The sequence below is a fragment of the Nomascus leucogenys genome, chromosome 13 (genome assembly GCF_006542625.1).
Source record: "Nomascus leucogenys isolate Asia chromosome 13, Asia_NLE_v1, whole genome shotgun sequence".
In the NCBI taxonomy this organism is placed as follows: Eukaryota; Metazoa; Chordata; class Mammalia; order Primates; family Hylobatidae; genus Nomascus; species Nomascus leucogenys.
The window spans coordinates 35,067,868-35,089,871 of NC_044393.1; the positions used below are offsets into that span (position 1 = coordinate 35,067,868).

A 22,004-nucleotide genomic window follows, 5' to 3' on the forward strand; every position below is an offset into this window, starting at 1 on the left:
ACTGCGCTGCACAGATGGGGTGACTGACCAGGTGAGAGCTATGGGAGGGCCTGGAATATGGGTGACTGAGCACAGCCTCTAAGCACAGCCTCTCTGGGGAGCAGTTTGAGGAGGACATCCTGAACATCTGCCTCTCCATCCTGGATCGAAGCCCCAGTCACCAAAACAACCCAGCCACCGACGTGTCCTGCCGCCATGACCCCATCTACGTCACCAGGGTCATCAGCGCCATGGTGAGAAGCCCCTCCATCCTTGCACATGTACTTCCTCAAGGATCCCCCAGCCAACCCTGGGACCACACCCTGTGATTCTTCCCGTCACCCCTTGTTTTAATTCGCTGTTGTTGCATAACCAACCACCCGAAAACTCAGTGGTGTAAAACAACCCTTTATTATGCTTACAGTTTTTTAGACTAGGAATTTGGGCAGGGCACCATGAGAATGGTTTGTCTCCACTCCAAGATGGCTCTTCTGGGGGTATCTTAATGGCTACATACGTCTGGGATGGTTTGACAGGACCTCTGTCTGGGGCTTTGGTTCTGGTGGTTGGCAGTTCCTAGGTTGCCATCCATGTCATGTCTCCTGGAACTGGAATGTCCGGGATGGCTTCCCCACCCTCATGTCAGGCCCTGGGCTGGGGAGGCTGGAGCAGCTGGGACTCACCAGTCATCACTCTTTCCACACAGCCTTTCCATGTGGCTAGCTTGGGCTTCCTCACAATATGGCAGTCTCATGCATAGCAATGGCTCCCCCACCCCCACCTCCCTGCCCCAAGCAATTCTTCCAAGAAAGAGTAAGTGGAAGCTCCCAGTCTTATAAGTCCTAGGCCTGGAAACTGGCACAGCATCACTTCCACCATAGTCAGTGGTCAAAGTAGTCACAGGCCAGCCCAGACTCAAGAGGACCCCTCCTTTTGAGTGGGACATAGACCCACCTCTCCATGGGAGGCATGACAACTTTAACCTATCACAGGCCTCAGGCCGTGGTGTTTCCTCCCAAAGGTGTCTGCAGGGCCCACCAGCTCCCTCTACCACATGCAGGTATTAAGGCCAGTGGGTGGGTATCTGAGATTCCAAAATTGCACAAAGCTATATTTCTCTATTTGATACTCTCAATTCCTCAAGATCTCAGAGAGCAGTTGGAGCACAGAGAATTAACATGAGTGACAATCCCAAACAGCAGAGCATCACAGCCCTGAGGACAGTGAAAGTCCTGAACTCAAGGCTCCTGATTCCAAGTCCTAGACTCATGGATCACCACTTGGACTAACTTGCTGTGTGATTTGGGCAGGTCCATGAATGCTTCTGAAGCTCAGTTTTTGCATCTGAAAAAAAAAAGGAGAATAATAAACCTACACTGTAAACTTCAACGGGTTAATATAGTGTGCACAAAATTCTTGGCATAGTGGTGTCTGGCACACAATAAGCATTTAATAAATGTTAGCTGTCCCTATAATGCCAACAGTCCTCCAAAACAGATCCTTTAACATAGGAAACGCTCTAAAGTTGTAATGATTTTTACAACACAGTATCCAAATGGAAGATAATTGAAAAATGACAAGTGCTGCCAGGAAGTAGGTATTTTAAGGCAACAGATGCCCCTAATTTTCAGATAGTTAAAAAGCAAGAGTGACCCCGATTGACCTGGTGGTCCAAAGTTGGAGAGGATTTTACCACGATGTGGTTCTTGAGGTAGGAAGCCCTGCCTGGTGGTGGACCTGTGCCCTCCTCTGCCCAGGTGAACAGCAACAATGACCGAGGTGTGGTGCAAGGACAGTGGCAGGGCAAGTACGGCAGCGGCACCAGCCCACTGCACTGGCGCGGCAGCGTGGCCATTCTGCAGAAGTGGCTCAAGGGCAGGTACAAGCCAGTCAAGTACGGCCAGTGCTGGGTCTTCGCGGGAGTCATGTGCACAGGTACCCTGGGAGAGAAGGGGCCCACCCCCAGCCTCCTCTATCTATATGTATTTACATATATTTGCATATGCTGCAACCCATCTTCATTGATGGATTCATTGACTGGGAGAACAAAGTCTGGCTAATGAAGAGAGAAGCCAGAGAATTTATTTCCTTAACATCTGATCTTTTATTTTGAAGGAGTCCTAGCTCCCTCTGTCTCTCATTCATTGAGTGCCTTGGGCGAGCCCTGTGGCTCCCTTGGCCTCCAGTCCCCTCAGGAAGATGAGGGCTCTATTAGATGGCTTCCAAGTTCCTGCCAGCCTCAAAGCCTGTCTGCTCACATGAGGTGGCAACAACGTCTCCTGAAGTCCTTGAGAGAATGTGCAGGAGATGGTGGTATTTCTGAGAGTGGAGATGGGAATCTCAGCCCCGCAACCTGACAAAGTAGACACACAGAAAAAGATGGGGTGGCAGAGGGCTTTGGCCACAAATGAGCCAGGGGGCCTGCTGTGGAAGCCAGGCCCCTCTCCTAGGGGCCGGGGTCCCACTGGCTCCGAGCCTCCCAGTCTCTGCTCTGCAGTCCTCAGGTGCTTGGGGATAGCCACACGGGTCGTGTCCAACTTCAACTCAGCCCACGACACAGACCAGAACCTGAGCGTGGACAAATATGTGGACTCCTTCGGGCGGACTCTGGAGGACCTGACAGAAGACAGCATGTGGTGGGTCCTGCCCCCAGCCTAGGCCCAAGGGCTCTGGAAGCCCAGCAGGTGGAGCAAGGCATCATCTTCCATAACACCACCAGGGAGCAGCAGGCCCAGAGCCCAGCTCTCCTGAGTCTGAGCCAACTCTGGAGGGAGTGAGAGGCGCCCTGCGGATAGAGTGGTACCTCTTCCAAGATGTAAGGTCTGAGGTCAAGACATGTAGACTCAGAGGTCAGGAGGGGCCTCAAGATTTGATTGCCTTGAACGCCTGGTTCTACTCGCTCTGGGAATCTGTGGCTTTCTGGGGTGGGGTGGGAACTCCACCCGCACAGGTACCTCTGGATCAGGCTCCTGCTTCCGTATCAGCTGCAGTTCTCCGTGCTGTGTGTCTCAGGTGGGAAACAGACTCCTTCCTCAGTTAAAACAAAATTCTTCACATAAAGATTTTAAAAATTCATTCTAGGCCGGGTGCGGTGGCTCACACCTGTAATCCCAGCTACTCAGGAGGCTAAGGCAGGAGAATTGCTTGAACCCAGGAGGCAGAGGTTGCGGTGAGCTGAGATCACACCATTGCACTCCACCCTGGTCAACATAGTGAAACCCCATCCCTACTAAAAACACAAAGATTAGCCAGGCGTCATGGCAGGCACCTGTAGTCCCAGCTACTCTGGAGGCTGAGGCAGGAGAATCGCTTGAACCTGGAAGGCAGAGGTTGTTTCTGTGAGCCAAGATCATGACACTGCACTCCAGCCTGGGCGACAGAGTGAGACTCCGTCTAAAAAAAAAAAAAAAAAAATTCATTCTAACTTACTTAATTTTCTGAAATAGGAAAAACATTTATGTGGTTTAATATTCGAAAGGTACAAAATGGGTTGCAGTGATGTCTCCCTCCCACCCGGTTTCCCAGCCTCCCCATCCTTCTCCTGGAGGCAACACTATCACTGTCTCCTACATCTCCTGTCAGAGAGATGCTCTGCAGACACGAGCACATACGTACCTACAGTGCCTCCCTGCCTTTTCCCCGCTTAAACAGTATTGGCAGCTTTATTTGATACTGTTCTTGCTGGAACATTTAACAATTCCACATCAATACACAAAGAGTTTTCCTTATTTTCCATAATGTTTTAAATAGTAACATAACACTCACTGAGCACCTAGTCTGTGCCAGGTCCAGTTCTAAGTGCTGTATATAGATTAACTCATGTATTTCTTCAAACAACCTGTGAATAAGTTAAGATCATTGATTCTATTTTGCAGATGAGGAAACTGAAGCACAGAGAGGTTAAGTAACCCATCCAAGGCCACACGGCTAGTGAGTGGAAGCATAAGGGTATGAACTCAGTCTGCCTCTCAATTGCATGAAAAAGCCATTGTTCATCGAACCATCCCATATGGATGGACATTTCAGTTGCCTCAGTTAAAAACAAGTTTTGCTTTTACAAACAAGGCTTCAGTGAATAACCTTGTTCAGATGTCTGTTCACACATGTGCAAGTCTGCCACTCAAAGCCAACTTTCTAAAGATTAGGAGAGACGGCTGGGCACGGTGGCTCACACCTGTAATCCCAACACTTTGGGAGGCCGAGGCTGGCAAATCACTTGAGGTCAGGAGTTCTAGACCAGCCTGGCCAACATGGTGAAATCCCATCTCTACTAAAAAAAAAAAAAAAAAATTAGCCAGGTGTGGTGACACACACCTATAATCCCAGCTACTGGGGAGGCTCAGGCATGAGAATCACTTGAACCTGGGAAGCAGAGGTTGCAGTAAGCCGAGATTGCGCCATTGCACTCCAGCCTGGGTGACAGAGCAAGACTCTATCTCAAAATAAATAAATAAATAAAAATTAAAAAAATAAAGATTAGGAGAGACGGTGAAGAGAACACAACACAGAGACACAGAGAGCCTTGTATCCTTGTTCCCCAGGGGAGCGTGCCAGGAGCCCTTCCCGAGCTGGCCTCCAGCTCAGACCATCTCTTTGCTCCCCTTGGCCTCTCCTCTTTTTTGGTTCTCTTCATTCCCTTGCCCTGGAAGCACAAAATACTCACATTCTTCTCTTCATGCAGAAAGCACAGACACTTCATTTTGATGTTGGGGACTCTGTCACCACCCAGGTTATCAGGGTCCCACCTTTAATCCCCAAATGCTAATCAAGATACTTTCCCCAACAAAGACAGTTGCCTGCCAAAGAGGAGTTCTGAGGCCGGCTGTACAGATGCCAAGTCAGGCAAACCGGGAATCAGGTTTCTGTCTGCTCCTTTCTTTCTGCAAGACCTTGAACAAGTGATGTCATGTTTCCTACTCATATTCTCATTTTTAACACAGGGAATTAAAAATAAGGCTGAAATTACCAGAGTCTATAGTGCTCTGCATAATCAGAACCCTACCTACCCCCTCTGCTGGCCATATCCCAGAGATACTTAAATACTTTCTGCTCCTTGAACACACTATGCTTTTTCTTGTCTCACTCAGGACCTTTGCACATGCTGTTCCTTCTGCCTGGAATATTGTTCCCTTCACTCTTCCTATAGCTTATTCTTTCTCACTTAAGTCTCACCTTCAATGTCATTTACCTAGAGTAGGTCTATAGGGGTTGTTCTCTAGCTTAAGCTCCTCTTTTTCTTCATAACATTTATTGTCACTTACATTTGTTTGATTTATCTGCTGACTTAGCTTTGCCTGTCTCCTTTGTTAGAATGTAAGCAGCATGAGAGTAAAGATCTTCTGTCTTAGTTGCAGTACCTTGGACAACAGGTTCTTGATAAATATACACACACATCTATATACACACATACACATATATACAAACATATATGAATGCTGTGTGCTCATTAGTGTGGTTGAATGAGTGATTCACAACATGCAGCCACAGTTCTTGTGCAGAGTAGGGAGCCCAGGGTCTGCCTCTCAGTAGGATCTTCCCTTCCTATGCCCTCACTCTAGGCAGCTTCACCCATCCTCTCTCTGTGGCAGGAATTTCCATGTCTGGAATGAGAGCTGGTTTGCCCGGCAGGACCTAGGCCCCTCTTACAATGGCTGGCAGGTTCTGGATGCCACCCCCCAGGAGGAGAGTGAAGGTATGCTCAACTGGGTGGGGTAAGTTCCAGACCCCTGCTTTTCCTTACCCATGCTGCTCATGCCCACCCCTCCTGCCCAGGTGTGTTCCGGTGCGGCCCAGCCTCAGTCACCGCCATCCGCGAGGGCGATGTGCACCTGGCCCACGATGGCCCCTTCGTGTTTGCGGAGGTCAACGCTGACTACATCACCTGGCTGTGGCATGAGGATGAGAGCCGGGAGCGTGTATACTCGAACACAAAGAAGATTGGGAGATGCATCAGCACGAAGGCAGTGGGCAGTGACTCCCGCGTGGACATCACCGACCTCTACAAGTATCCAGAAGGTAAGGGCCACGTGGCAGCCTTTATTACCTTCCCCAGGATGGTCCATCTGCTGCAGAGAGCCCACTGCGGGTGGCCTGGGGCCAGGCCCCGCCCCATGTATATGACGCTGACAGCAGCTTCCATTCACATTGTCTCTGTGCTCTGAGCCAAGTGCCTTTATTTAGGCTACATTAATAGCTTCCTCTGTTTGCTAAGCACCTCTTCTGCCTTAGAAGATTTCCCATTTGTAATAATAATAGCTACATTTCCTTGAACACTTGCCATATACTAGGCACTGCATTAGGTATGTTCACATACAATAATAATCACTGCTAATAATAATAATGATGATAGTAGCAGGTATTATTTATTGAACACCTAGGACAAACGCATGGCACAGGCCCAATTCAGACTAATAATAATAGCATCTCCTGTTTAGCATCTGCCAGGGCCTGTGCCATGATACCAATTTATGGCCACTGGTTCATTGAAGAGCCCCTACTTGTTAGGCTACAAAAACAAAACAGTTGTATTTTTTCTTATAGCTGCTTCCAACTATATACTTTAAAAATCTCCCTTTCCCACTGTGTAACAGGTTCCTTAGCAATGTTGTGATCTGACTAACATATTTTCAACCATTTCTGCTTGTTAAAACCATGTCACCAAGTAATTATGACTTCAAGCTCAAACTTGAATTAGACCGTGTCTCCTCCTGTCCCCTGAGCACAAGCTAGAGCAGTGACCCTGGAACGTTGCTAAAGAGGAGACACAATCTGCCCTGAACACCTCCTCACCTCCCTTTTCTGCTCTCTTGCATCATATTTTACAGCTCTGGTTGCACTTTTTTTTTCTTTGAGATGGAGTCTCACTCTTGCTGCCCAGACTGGAGTGCAATAATGTGATCTCGGCTCACTGCAACCTCCGCCTCCTGGGTTCAAGCGATTCTCCTGCCTCATCCTCCCCAGTAGCTGGGGTTACAGGTGCCCGCCACCATGCCCAGCTAATTTTTGTATTTTTAGTAGAGACAGGGTTTCACCATGTTGGCTAGGCTGCCCTTGAACTCCTGACCTCAGGTGATCCACCCACCTCAGCCTCCCAAAGTGCTGGGATTACAGGCGTGAGCCACTGCACCCGGCCCCTGGTTGCACATTTGAATTATCCAGGGAGCTGTTTCAGTTATATATCTTAAACAATAATTACTTATTTGGTCAATTCTGTGGGTCAGCAATTTGGGCTGTGCTCAGCTGGGATGGTTCATCTTCTCCAGGTGGTGCTGGTTGGGATCTCACATATGTCTGTCACATGGGACTGCTGAGATGGCTGGGTCTGTGTTCCCACTTGGCCTCTCATGTCCCAACAGGCCAGCCCATGCTTTTCTGAATAGCAGCAACATTCCCAGAGGTGAGAGATGAAGCTGTGAGGTTTCTAGAGGCTTGGCTCAGAATGTGCACCATGTCACTTCTGCCACATTCTATTGGTCAAAGCAATTCATGAGCCCAATCCAGATTCAAGGGGTGGGAAGCTGCAAGGCATTATGGCCATTTTTAATCTACCACAGCAGGCCAGATTCCACCCCTGACTAATTGAATCATAGTCTCTACGGGATGTGGTTCTGGCACTGGGACTTTTTAAAGCTCCCAGGTGGTCTTTAGTGTGCAACCAATGCTGAGAGTACTGTTAGGCTAAGGGGGAGGAAAAGAGGAGAGAGGAGAGCAGACGCCTTTGTCTTAACTGGGTGAGGATTCAGTGCTGGCTAAGTGGGCGGGTGCTGCTGCCCTAGTTTCCTATCTATGCTTGCTGAGGACAGATGGTGGCTCCATCACAACCTGCTGCCATCCAGACTAATCCCTGTGCTGTTCCTCTAGACACTGCTGATTTCTTGTGTTATTTGGGCCCTTTCAACACAGCTTCTTTCTGATGCATGATAATTTTTGTCCCCAAGTTCTGCAGAGGTTTTACAAGGCTGTGGCCCCCAACCCTAACCTCCACTGTGTGCCACTCCAAGGCTGGGAACTGAAACCTGACACTTGTGGGTAGGAGGAGCAGTCTTGACTGGCTGTCTCCCACCTGCTGTCTCCCTTCAATTCTCTTCTCCCTGCTCAGGTAGTACACGGCTTAGTAAGCAAGACAGGATAAACAGACCTCCCACAGGGAGGGGAATACCAACTTCCCTTTCTGTAGGCACCCCCAATCTAGATCAGCCAGTCATTTCTTGCTGAAGATACCCCCAAACCTTAATATTGATTCTTTTAAACACCTACACATACCCCCAACTCACACTTTAGCTCCTATCTCCAGGAACATGGCACTTTCTTGACTGTCAAAGACATCTTCCACTTTAGCCATCTTCTTAATGTCTTGGGGGTGAGCTACGGATGAGGGGAGTATGTGGTAAGGCCTCTTCTGAGCTGGCACCTCTCTGATAAGACCTGCAGATTGATTGCTGGGTCCCTTCTGCTGGGAGCTTCTGGAACTTAGAACGTGGTGTCTAGCCTGGGCAACATGGCAAAACCCCATCTGTACAAAAAATACAAAAGAATTAGCCAGGCATGGTGGCATATGCCTGTAGTCCCAGCTACTTAGGAGGCTCCAGTGGGAGGAACGCTTGATTCTGGAAAGCAGACGTTGCAGTGAGACAAGATTGTGCCACTGCACTCCAGCCTGGGCAACACAGTGAGACCCTGTCTCAAAAAAAAAAAAAAACATGAGGTCTGTGGGTCTTTTGTCCTAAGATTTAACCATGACCAGCTAGGCGCGGTGGCTCACACCTGTAATCCCAGCACTCTGGGAGGCCGAGGCGGGCAGATCACCTGAGGTCAAGAGTTCAAGACCAGCCTGGCCAACATGGTGAAACCCCATCTCTACTAAAAATACAAAATTAGCCGGGCATGGTGGCCCATGCCTGTAATCCCAGCTACTTGGGAGGCTGAGGCAGGAGAATTGCTTGAACCTGGGAGACGGAGGTTGCAGTGAGCCAAGATCTCACACTGCACTCCACCCTCGGCAACAAGAGCGAAACCATGGCCACAGGAGAAATTAACATCCTGTTACATGATGACAATGATGGCAATCACTGTTACTGAGCGCCTGCTGTGGGCTGGCCATTTTCACATGTTATGTAGTTATTTTATTTAACAAATGTTTACAAAGCCCTTACCATGAGCTTTTAAGTGAGAAACTAGTACAACCTTTATTTTACAGAGGAGAAGACAGAGGTACAGAGAGGCAAGTTGACCCAGCCAGGGAACATAGCTAGTAAGGGAGAACTCTCCTGCAGAACCCAGAGCCCATGCTCCCCACTCTGCACTGCACGGCCACTATTTAATTATAATATTGTCCACTGTTTATTGACTGCCTACTGTGGGCAACGTAATTTCACATCTAGATTAACAAAAATAATAGTAACGGTATCTAGAACTTGCTAAACAAAATGGTAAGCAATGTCCATGCATTATTTCATTTAATATTTATTTTAAAATCATTTTATGAGCCAGGCATGGTGGCTCACACCTGCAATCCCAGCACTTTGGGAAGCCAAGGTGGGCAGATCATCTGAGGTCAGGAGTTCAAGACTAGCCTGGCCAACATGGCGAAACCCTATTTCTACCAAAAATACAAAAATTAGCTGGGCATGTTGGTGGTTGCCTGTAGTCTCAGCTGTTCAGGAGGCTGAAGCAAGATAATTGCTTGCTCTCAGGAGGCGGAGGTTGCAGTGAACAGAGATTACGTCACTACACTGCAGGCTACATGGATAATCAAACTGAGGTACAGGGAGGTTAAGTAACTTCCCCAAGTTTCCAAAGCCCAGAAGAGCTGGAATTCTAACAAGGCAGTCTACTCTTAGGGCCTCTGCCCTCCCTACTATGCTAGACTGCACGTCTTCGCTGAGTGGCCTTGGTGTGCCGTACACCATGCTAGGCTTTTTCATGTGCTCTCAAAGTAGAGACCCTCCTGAGTGTCAGGCATGATTCAGAGGCAAGGGGACAAAGAGAAGTCCCCAGAGAACTCACCACATGGTGAGCAGACAGCACAGAATAATTCGGAGTGACTGGCACTCTACTGGGGCGTCCAGAGGCTAAAGGAACAGAGAGGAGGAGTCTCTAATTCGGCCAGGGCAGAAGGTATCAGGAAAAGCAGCCTATGGGAGGGAATGCTGAAGGGAGTAAGATTTAGCCAGGAGATGAAAGGTTGAGAAGGCATTCCAGGAAGACAGGGTCCAGCGGGATTCCAGACTCATGCTGGGCAATACTGCTCATGGAAGCCAAGACATCCTTGACTTGCTTGAGCAGTATTCTACAGATGAAATGACAGGGGCTTGTGCCTCTCTGAGTCATGAGCTCTTGCTCTGTCTGTGGAACCAGGACACATGCTAGAGCACAAAGATTCAGAGCCCCTGGGTACAATGTGCTTTGCCCGTACTCCTAAGACAGCCTGGAGACTAAGCAAACAGAGAATGAACCTTCCAAACAAAGAAAATATAAAGCCAAGATCTTAGTTGGTGAGGCTGGTACCAGTAGCCAGCAGGGAAGCAAGGCTGGTGCACCTGTCCAGCCATCAGCTTCTGGGCCTGTGTATTAGTTTCCTGGGCCTGCCATAATAAATTACCACAAACTTGGTGGCTTAAAACATTAGAAATTTATTCTCTCACACACAGTCTGGAGGCCAGAAGTCCAAAATCAAGGGGCTGGCTCGGCCATGCTCCATCCAAAGGCTCTAGGGGAGATTCTTTCCTTGACTCTTCTAGCTTCTGGTGGCTCAGGCATTCCTTGGCTTGTAGTCACATCATTCCAATCTCTGCCTCTATCTTCTCATGGCCTTCTTTCCTCCTATGTGTTTCAAATTCCTATCTCCTTTCTCTTACAAGGACAAAAGTCATTGGATTTAGAGCCTACCCTAAATCCAGGATGATCTTATCCCAAAATCTTGAATTATATCTTCAAAGATCCTATTCACAGGTTATATTCACAGGTACCAGGGGTTAGGACTTGGGCATATTGTTGAGGGGGACGTTGGTCAACCCACTGCAGCCTATGTGGGAAGACTAAGCACCTACTGCCCAGGGGCCTGGCTGGCCAAGCAGACAGGAAACAGTGAGTGCAGTGGCTGTGGGGCTACAGTTGCTGAGAGGTTGATGCAGAGACCCTGTGACCAGCACAAGACACTCTCCTTCCACACTCCCTCTCTCCCAGCCATTCTGCTCTCTGTCTTTCTACTATGCCTTTCTCTCTCCCTCCCTTCTTGCATTTAGTGGGTACCGCCAAGTACCAGGTGGGAGAGTGGACAGGAAGCACAGGAAAGCAGACAACCCCAATGCAGTGTGATGAGGTCAGGCTGCCAAGTAACAGAATGATCAGGGAACAGCAGCAGCGAGGGCAGTACTTGTTTAGATAACAGCAAGAGGGAAGGGTCATTAGCAGCTCTTTTATACCTAAAGGACTTGGCACAAGATGCTTTCTTTGCCTGGGAAGGACCTGCTGACTTCACCCCAAACTTTTGCCTGGCCAGGGGTCTCAGCACCCTATTGACTTCCTTCTAAGCACATATCGCAACTTGATATTTGCTTGAATCTTTATTGCCTCCCTAGAATGCTCCTAGACTGAGAGTTCTAGGATGGCAGGGAGCCTGACTGTTTTGTTCACTGCTGTGTCCCCAACTCCTACAGCAGCATCAACTGCATAGTAGGTGCTCAGTACAGATTCACGGAATGAATGAATTGGGGCCAACAGCATATGAAGGGCTTTTAATGCCATAAGGAGTTTGAGTTGTATCAAGAAGGGCCTTGCTTTGTTGACTGCAGGACTGGCTTATGTGAAGCTACAGGACATATAAGCCACATTTTCACATTTTTTTCTATTGGCATGTGTTTATTGAGCATTTACTGAGTGCCAGGCAACCAGTGAGCAAAATGCATATGATCTTTATCTTAAAGGATAAAGGAGCTGACATTCTAATGGGGCAGGTAAAAGTAAACAAATAAGTAAAATAACTAGTATTTCAGATACTGATAAGTGTTCTGGGGAAAAATAAAGAAGGGAAAGAGTCTAGGGACTGGTTGAGAGGAAGCGAACATTTGTCATTTAAAATCAGGTGGACTCTAACAGACGCCTATAGAAGACTCCACATTGTAGCAGAAACATATACACATTCTTGGAAAGTACAAGGGTAGCATAATCTAGAATTGACCATATGCTCAGCCATAAAATAAGCCTCTGTAAACTTAAGAGGATTGAAATCATACAAAGTGTATAATCTTATTCCAATAGAATTAAATTATAAATCAGTGTCAGAAGAGAATTTGATACATTTATAATACATGAAAATTAAACAATACATACATCTAAATATCCAATGAACCAAAGGAAAGATCACAAGTCAAATTAGAAAATACTCTGCAGTGAAAGAAAATGAAAACGCAGTATGCCAAAATTTATAAGATGCAGCTAAAGCAGTACACAGAGGGAAATTTATAGCAGTAAAACCTATATTAAAGAAGAAAGATTTCAAATCAATAGCCTAATCTTCTACCTTAAGAACCTAGAAAAATGGCTGGATGTGGTGGCTCGCTCCTATAATCCCAGCATTTTAGGAGGCCAAGGTGTGTGGATCACCTGAGGTCAGGAGTTCGAGACCAGCCTGGCCAACATTGGGAAACCCTGTCTCTACTAAAAATACAAAAATTAATTGGGTGTGGGGGCATGCACCTATAGTCCCAGCTACTCAGGAGGCTGAGGCAGGAGAATCACCTGAACCTGGGAGGTGGAGGCTGCAGTGAGCCGAGATCAGGCCACTGCACTCCAGCCTGGTTCACAAAGCGAGACTGTCTCAAACAAAAAAAAAAAAAAGAAAAAGAACCAAAAAAAGAAGAGCAAACTAAACACCTAAAAAAGCAGAAAGAGGAAACAAGAAAGATTAAAGTGGAAATAAATGTAAATGAAATAAAGAGCAGAAAAATCATAAAAGAAAATCAACAAAACCAGTTGATTCTTTGAAAAGATTGACAAAATTGATAAACCTTTAGCTAGACTAAGAAAAGAATCAAATTACTAAAATTAGAGAGGACGTCACTACCAACCCTGCAAAAATGAAAAGAACTATAACGAGTGTGGTTTTTAAAGAAAAGTATTTGGTTATCATCCCCAGTTTCTGGCACACAGCTCCTAAAACCCTTGGAGTCTTCAGAATGAGAAGAGCATCAGCTATAGCACATTAGTGAGATGACTAGGTGCACCTAGATCACTTTCAGCATGTGGGCTGGTTGCCTGAAAAATCAAGACATGATTAGGGATTGGGGACTTTAAACCCCATCTCTGACCTCCAGGGAGGGGAGAGAGGCTGAAGATTGAGTTAATCACCAAAGGCCTATGATTTAATCAGTCATGCCTATGTAATGAAACTCTGTAAAAACTGCTAAACAATGGGGTTTGGAGAGGTTCCAGGTTGGGGACGACATTGAGGTGCTGAGAGGGTGGCATGCTTAGAGAGGATATGGAAACCCCACACCACCTCTGCCCCCTGCCATACCTTGCCCTGTGTATCTCTCCCACTTGGCTCTTCCTGAGTTATATCCTTCATAACTAACCAGGAATGGTAAGTAAACTGTTTTTCCGAGTTCTGTGAACCACTCTAGCAAATTATGAAACCTAAGGCTGGGGGCAGTTATGAGAACCCCAAATCTGTAGCAAAGTTGGACAGAAGTGTGAGCAACCCTGAGTAACCAATACTTGTGACTGGAGTCTGAAGTCTCAGTCTTGTGGGACTGAGCCCTTAAACCTGTGGAGTCTGATGCTAACTCCAGGTAGTTAGTGTGATAATTGAATTGAATTGAATTGAATTGAATTGAATTGAATTGTAGGAGACCCAGTTGGTGTCCAGAGAGTTGGAGAATTGGTTGGTATGAAAAACCCCCACACATTTGGAGTCAGAATTGCTATCATTAATGATAGTTTATTAGGGGATACTATGAGCAACTGTATGACAACATATTAGATAACTTTAGATTAAATGGGTAAATTTCTAGAAAGACACAAGTTGCCAAAACTATCTCAAAAAGAAATCGAAAATCTGAATAGATTCACAACAAGTAAAGAACTAGTAATAGTTCATATTGAGCTAGTAATATGAAAACTTCCCACATAGAAATAATCAGGCCCAGATTATGTCACTGGTGAATTCTACCAAATATTAAAAGAACTAATATCAATTATTCACGAATTATTCCAAAAAGTAGAAGATGAGGGAATACCTCTCAACTCATTCTATAAAGTCAGTATTATCCTGATACCAAAACCAGATGACATCAGAAAAAAAGAAAACTACATATCTATCTTCCTTATGAATGTGAAAGCAAAAATCAACAATGAAAGCAAAAATTCATGAATATGAAATGAATTCAGTTACCGATAAACTGAATTCAGCAACATATAAAAAAAAGATTATATGCCATGAGCAAGTGGGATTTACCCCAGGAATACAAGATGGGTTTAACATTGAAAATCAGCTAATATAATACACCGTATCAATAGAAAAAAGGACAAAACAACATGATCATCTCAGTAGATGCAGAAAAAGCATTTGACAAAATCTCATACCCCTTTATGATAAAAAAAAACCACTCAACAAATTCGGAATAGAAGTAAACTTCCTCAGTCTGATAAGTCACCTATAAAAAAGCCACAGTTAAAATGATACTTAATAGTGAAAGGTTGAACATTTACACCCCAAGATCAGGGACAAGACCAAGATGTCCTTTTTTGCCATATTGATGCATCATTTTTATGGAAGTACTAGCCAGGGAAATTAAGCAAGAAAAAGAAATAGATATCTTTTTTAAAATTGTATTGGGAAAACTAGATATCTATGTGCAAAAGACTGAACATTAGACTCTTACATTATATAGAAAAATTAACTGAAAATGGATCAAAGGTCTAAACATGAGAGCTAAAATTATAAAACTCATAGAAAAAAACATAGAAGAAAAGTTTCATGATGTTCGATTTGGCACTGATGTCTTGAATATGTTGCCAAAATATTTAATAAAAATATTAAAAATAGAATTATCATACAATCCAGCAATTCAACTTCTAGGTATATGCCCAAAATAATTGAAAGCAGGACCTCGAAGAGATATTTGTACACCCATGTTCAGAGCAGCATTATTCAAAGTAGCCAAAACATCTACAGCCATACCACCCTGAATGCGCCCAATCTCATCAAAATGGCCAAAAGGTGAAAGCAACCCAAGTGTCCATCATTGAATGAATGAATAAACAAAATGTGGTATATACATACAATGGAATATTATTTAGCCTTAAAAAGAAAGAAAATACCAACAAATGCTGGAACACAGATGAAAATTGAGGACATTATGCTAAGTGAAATAAGCCAGACATAAAAGAACAAATATTCTGTGATGCCGCTTATATCTATGAAGTACCTAGAGTAGCCAAACTCATAGAGACAGAAAGTAGAATGGTGGTTGCCAGGGGCTAAGATCTGGGGAGAATGGGCATTATTGTTTAATAGGTACAGAGTTTCAATCAAGATGAAAAGAGCGCTGGATAGATGGTAGTGATGGTTATACAACAATATGAATGTACTTAATGACACTGAAGTGTACACTTAAAAATGATTAAGATGGTAAATGTTTTGTTATATGTATTTTATCACAATTTTTAAAATAAAAAGAAGACAAAAGAAGAGAGGGAGGAAGAGAGGGAGGGAGGGAAAGAAGAAATGGAAATAGAGAGATTTCCAAATTGGAAAGAAATGAAACTATCTCTATTTGCACATGACATAATCTTGTATATATAAAATCCTAAGGAATCCATTAAAAAGCTATTAGAAATGATAAACAAGTTCAGCAAGTTTGCAGAACGCAAGATCAATATACAAAAATTAATCATATTTCTAGATACTAGCAATGAATAATCCAAAAATGAAATTAAGAAAATAAATCCGTTTACAATAGCATCAAAAAGAATAAAATACTTAGGAATAAATTCAACAAAAGAAGAGCAAGACTTATATGCTAAAACTATAAAACATTGTTGAAAGAAATTAATGTTCTAATAAATGAAAATGCATCCCATTTTCATGGATCGAAAGGGTTTATATTGTTAAAATTGCAATACTCTCAAAATTGATCTACAGACTCAGCAAAATCCTATCAAAGTTACAGCTGAGTTTTTTTTCCCCAAAATTAGCAACCTAATCATAAAATTCATTTGGAAATGCAAGGGAACCCCAAATAGCCCAAACAATCTTGAAAAAGAAGTTGGAGGTCTCATACTTCCCAAATTCAAAACTTACTACAGCCAGGCATGGTGGCTTATGTCTGTGATCCCAGCACTTTAGGAGGCCAAGTCAGGAGACTCCCTTCAGTTCAGGAATCTCCCTTCAGGCCAGCTGGGCAACATGGACAACTTCATCTCTACAAAAAATTTTAAAAATTAGCTGAGCGTGGTGGCATGGCTACCAGCTACTCAGGAGGCTGAAGTGGGAGGATTGCTTGAGCCTGGGAGGTTGAGGCTGCAATGAGCCATGATTGCACCACTGTACTCCAGCCTGGGTGACAGAGTGAGATTCTGTCTCAAAAATAAACGGACAAACAAAAATTACAACAGATATACAGTAACCCAGACAGTGTGATACTGGCATGAGAATGGACATATGGATCAAAGAAATTGAACTGAGAGTCGAAAAATAAACCCTTAAAGTTATGTTCAATTGATTCTACAAGCGTGTCAAGACAATTCAATGGAGAAAGAATAAGAATAGTCTTTTCAACAAATGGTGTTGGGACCACTGTATATCCCCACATGCAAAAGAATGAAGTTGTTATACCCCACTGGTTACATGAAAAATTTAAAAAAAGGAAAATAAAAAGAATGAAGTTGGCCTCCTGTCTCACATGATACACAAAAAATTCTCAAAATGGTTTATAGACTTACACGTGAGAGCTAAAACTAAAAAACTTTTGGAAGAAAACATAGGAGTAAATCTTCATGATCTTGGGTTAGACCAAGCCTTTTCAGAAACAACATCAAAAGCACAAGTAACAAAGGAAAAAATTGGACTTTATCAAAGTTAAAAACTTGTCCTGCAAACAGTACCATCAGGAAAATGGAAAGATAGCCCATGGAATAGGAGAGAGTATTTGCAAATCATGTATTGAATGGATAAAGCACTCTCATCTAGAATATATGTATATGTAACTCTTACAACTCAACCATAAAAAAAATATAATTTTTTTTTAGAGCACCTGAAAGTCCAAGTGCTCCTCCCGCCTTGACTTCTCAAGGTGCTAGGATTACAGGCATGAGCCACCATGCTTGGCCCATCCTAGCACCTTGAGAGGCCAAGCTGGGAGGAGTACTTGAGGCTAGGTGTTCAAGACCAGCCTGGGCAACATACAAAACTCCATCTCTACAAAATAAAGAAATAAATAAATAATCCAATTTTAAAATGGCAAAAGATGTGAATGAACGTTTCCCCAAAGACCATATACAAATGGCCAATAAGCACATAAAAAGATGCTTAACCTCATTAAGTCATTAGGAAAATGCATGTCAAAACCGCAGTGAGATACCACTTCACATCCACTAGAACTACTGTCATCAAAAAGATAGACAATTAGCGTTGGTGAAGATGTGGAGAAATTGAAACACTCATACATTGCTGGTGGAAATTTACAATTGTGCAGCCACTTTGGAAAACACTTTGACAGTTTCTCAAAATGTTAAACATAGTGTTACCATGACCCGGCAATTGCACTCCCAGCTACATTTCCAAGAGAAATGAAAACAAACACCCACACAAAAACTTTACATGAATATTTATAGAAACATTATTTAAAATAGCTAAAAAGTAGAAACAGCTCAAATACCCATCAATAGATAAATAAAATGTATATCCATCAGATGGAATACTAGTCAGAAATAAAAAGGAACACAGTACTGATACATGCTACCTACAACATGAACGAACCTTGAAAACATGATGTTAAGTGGAAAAATTTCACAAAAGACCACATGTTGTATGATTCCCTTTATATGACATGTCCAGAATAGGCAAATTATGAATTACATTAGTGGTTGCCTAGGGCTGGGGTTGGGGTGGGAAGGAATGGGAAGTGACTCCTGATGGTTACAGAATTTTTTGGGGGGGAGTGACTAAAACGTTCTAAAATTGGATTGTGGTGATGGGTGCACAATTCTGTGAACTACTAAGAAACATTGAATTACACTCTTAAAATGGGTGAATTGTGTGTTATGGAATTATATCTCAATAAAGCTGTTAAAAAAATCAGGTGGTCAGAGAAGGCCTCCATGAGAAGGTGGCATTACATTCTTTGGCAGGGAAATGAAACATTTTCATAGTAAAAATATATTGTGCAGTAGCAGAATTCACATACATTTTAATAATAAAACATGGAATGTTAAAGAACCTTGGTGTCCACAGTAACACCAAGCGATCACCAAGTGATCAGACCAGGGTCACACAGTATCAGGGTACCTTCGGGGGAGAGTGGTGTGAAGACTACATGCTGCAGGTTTCAAGTAGGGAAGAGGAACCATCAGAATTGGATTTTGGAATCATCAGAGTGGAAACAGAACTGGAATGGGATGGATCCTACATTCCCAGGAAGGGAGGGGACGTTCTTGATTATTGTGCTCAGTGCCTTGCTTGTGGGCCTCTTGTCCCCACTTCACAGATAGGAAAACTGAAGCTTGCAGGGACAGAGTAATGAAAACAGTAATAAAAGTTCACACACTGACCTCATGGTGAGGCGGTTTGTATGGTGGTCTGATGGGGGAGGAGAGATGAGAGAAGAGGACAGATTCCAGAGCCTAAGGAGGATGCTCAGCAGGACCTGGTGAGGGCTCTTTTGTGAGTGATAAAGGTGAGAGAAGAGTCAAGAACACCCCCAGGCTTCTGGCTTGTACACCTGGGCTCATGGCTGCACCATTGGCTGGAATGAGGAATGCTGCTGGGCAGTTGGTGGGTTTGGTTGGATTTGAGGCACCTGTGAGACACCTGGGGGGTGCTGTCCAGTTCCTTGTATTATTCTGGAGCTCAAAAGAGAGTCTGTGCTAGCAGTGGGGAAAGTGATGTATCAGGGGCCCTAAACTCACATGTCTACAGGAGCCCCACTGATAGAACCCCGTGAGTGAGGATTACAGGGTGAAGATCATGGACAACCAGAGAGTGCATTCCCTCTTAGGGGGGCTGCTATTGCTCAACTCTAGACTGATGTAGGGCATGCGGGCTTAGCCCAGGAGGGTTCCTGGCATCACCCAGGAAAGAATTCAAGGATGAGCCAGTGGTCTTAGCAACTTTTCTTGAAGCAGCAGTGTGTAGTAACAGCAAAGGTGCTGCTCCTTGTTGGCCAGGGCTACCCCACAGGCAGTATGCCCAGCATAGCAGCTCTGGGTGACAGAGTGAGATCCTGTCTCAAAAACAAACAGGCAAACAAAAAGTACTACAAATATACAGAAACCCCGACGGTGTGATATTGGCATGAGAAGGGACATATAGATCAAAGAAATTGAACTGAGAGTCCAAAAAGAAGCCCTTAAAATTATGTTCAATTGATTTCTACATGGCTGTCAAGACAATTCAATGGAGAAAGAATAAAAACAGTCTTTTCAACAAATGGCATTGGGACTGCTGTACATCCACATGCAAAAGAATGAAGTTGTTATACCCTACAGTTTTGTAATCATATTTATACTCAGTTTTAATTACATGCAAATTAAGGGGCAGATTATGCAGAAATTTTTAGGAAAAGGGTGGTAACTTCCAGGTGATTACCTTGAAAGGGGATAGTAAGTTCTGGGTGTTGCCATAGCACTGGTGGGCATGTCTTATAGAGAAGTGCTTTTGCCTCCTCCCTGTTTCCATTTGTCTTTAATCTAGTCCTGAGTTTGAGCCCCAACTCCAGAGTCAAGTCCTGCCTCCTGCCTCAAGACTATTATTGCCATATAGAGAGTGGTAAGGGAGCATAAATGGAATTTGGAGCTTTACTGCCTGGTTCAAGTCCCAGCTCCCTCACTTACCACATAAGCTGTGTGACTGAGGGGTTACTTTACTTCTCTGTGTCTCGGCTTCCTTGTCTGTTAAATGTGGGTGATGATAATACCTCCGTAGTACCTCCTAGAGAAAAAAAATATAGCACCAAGTGCTAGAGTACACATAGCAAATCTGCAAAAGTGCTAGCTATCATTATATGAGGCTTTTGACCCAGCTGTCAGAGAAGCTGGAAATTTGCATTTTTATGTGAAATTTCCTGGCAACTGATTTAAAATTTTATTTACATAGAGAAACACAAGGCATGTGGCGCCGGTGTGTGTATGGCTCTTGAACTGCCAGTTTGACTTCCACGAGCCATGGTAAATTAAAGGAGCAAGGGGATGCCTGCCGCTGACGTTGTGTGATGCCCTGCAGGGTCCCGGAAAGAGAGGCAGGTGTACAGCAAGGCGGTGAAGAGGCTGTTCGGCGTGGAAGCCTCTGGAAGGAGAACCCGGACCCGCAGGGCTGGGGGGCGCTGTCTCTGGCGTGACGACCTCCTGGAGCCTGCCACCAAGCCCAGCATCGCTGGCAAGTTCAAGGTGCTAGAGCCTCCCATGCTGGGCCACGACCTGAGACTGGCCCTGTGCTTGGCCAACCTCACCTCCCGGGCCCAGCGGGTGAGGGTCAACCTGAGCGGTGCCACCATCCTCTACACCCGCAAGCCAGTGGCAGAGATCCTGCATGAATCCCACGCCGTGAGGCTGGGGCCGCAAGAAGGTAAGTGTACCCTGGCTTGGTGGAATCAAGCCAAGCCACCTCCTTCTTCAGGAGGGTTGTGGAGATCAGGGGGATTTCCCAGGACTGCATTCATCCCCAGGAAGGAAGGGGACATTCCTGAGCATTGTGCTCAGTGCCTTGCCTCTTGTCCCCACTTTACAGATGAGAAAACTGAGACTCGGAGGGGCAAAACAATAATAACAGTAATGCAAGTCCACATGCATCTGGTGGCAATCTGATGAAGATGTGATTTATAGTTTCTATGTTTTTAATTAGAATGAATATTTACACACCAAATAAATACATGCTGGGGGTATTTCAGCATATATGGAATATGCCATGCATTACTTTTCTAAAATCCAAAAAAAAATCTGGAGCCCATTTGGCTCCAGGTGTTCTGTGGGAGAGGGCTGGGCTGGTAACAGATGGTTTTCTTTGTTTTGGTTTTCAGGTTTTTTTGAGACAGAGTCTCGCTCTGTCACCCAGGCTGGAGTGAAGTGGTGTGATCTTAGCTCACTGCAACCTCCACCTCCCGGGTTCAAGGGATTCTCTTGCCTCAGCCTCCTGAGTAGCTGGGACTATAGGCATGCACCACAGATAATTTTTGTATTTTTAGTAGAGAAGGGGTTTCACGATGTTGCCCAGGCTGGACTCAAGTGATCCGCCCACCTTGGCCTCCCAAAGTGCTGGGATGACAGGCTTGAGCCACGGCGCCGGGCCAGAGATGTTTATTAAGTGCTTACATGTGCCAAGCCCTGTCCCAAGAATTCTGCATGTGACAGCATAATCCCTCCAGCCACCTTGTGCATGGTACTAGTGCTAGCTCCATCTTTGAAAGGAGAAAACTTACACCAAGAAAGGTGAAGTCACGAGTTCAGGGTCACACAGTCAGTGTGCATAGTTGCAGGACCCAAATCCAGGCAGTCTGGCATGAGAGACACACTCCTGACCAAGACCAGAAAGGGGCAAAGCCAGGGTTCAAGGCCAGGAACGTTGACCACAGTGCACATTTACTCAGCTGATGCAATTGCTTGACTGCAGGTTATGGAATGGTCAGGTCAGCCCACACCAAATATGCTCAACACACCTAATGGTATGTTTGCCTAAAATTTATCCTTAGTATTTCATAGCAGAAGAGAATAGCTTCAGTCTTTTTAAAGGTTTTTGTATTTTTTTAACTGACCTCATTCCAACTGTTTCTTAAAAAATATATCGAGGCTGGGCACGGCGGCTCACGCCTGTA

The 22,004-nt window shown here is 44.7% G+C and overlaps 1 protein-coding gene across 2 annotated transcripts in view; it reads left to right on the forward strand.

Moving 5' to 3' along the window:
* TGM6 (transglutaminase 6) overlaps window positions 1–22,004 on the forward strand; it is a 49,791-nt gene that overhangs the window by 17,519 nt on the left and 10,268 nt on the right. For both annotated transcript variants that reach the window (XM_030825579.1, XM_030825580.1), the window contains exons 5-10: window positions 105–233; window positions 1,737–1,914; window positions 2,477–2,615; window positions 5,568–5,671; window positions 5,752–5,994; window positions 20,420–20,761. In XM_030825579.1, the coding sequence (XP_030681439.1) occupies window positions 105–233; window positions 1,737–1,914; window positions 2,477–2,615; window positions 5,568–5,671; window positions 5,752–5,994; window positions 20,420–20,761 (1,135 nt within the window). The remainder of the gene's footprint in view (window positions 1–104; window positions 234–1,736; window positions 1,915–2,476; window positions 2,616–5,567; window positions 5,672–5,751; window positions 5,995–20,419; window positions 20,762–22,004) is intronic.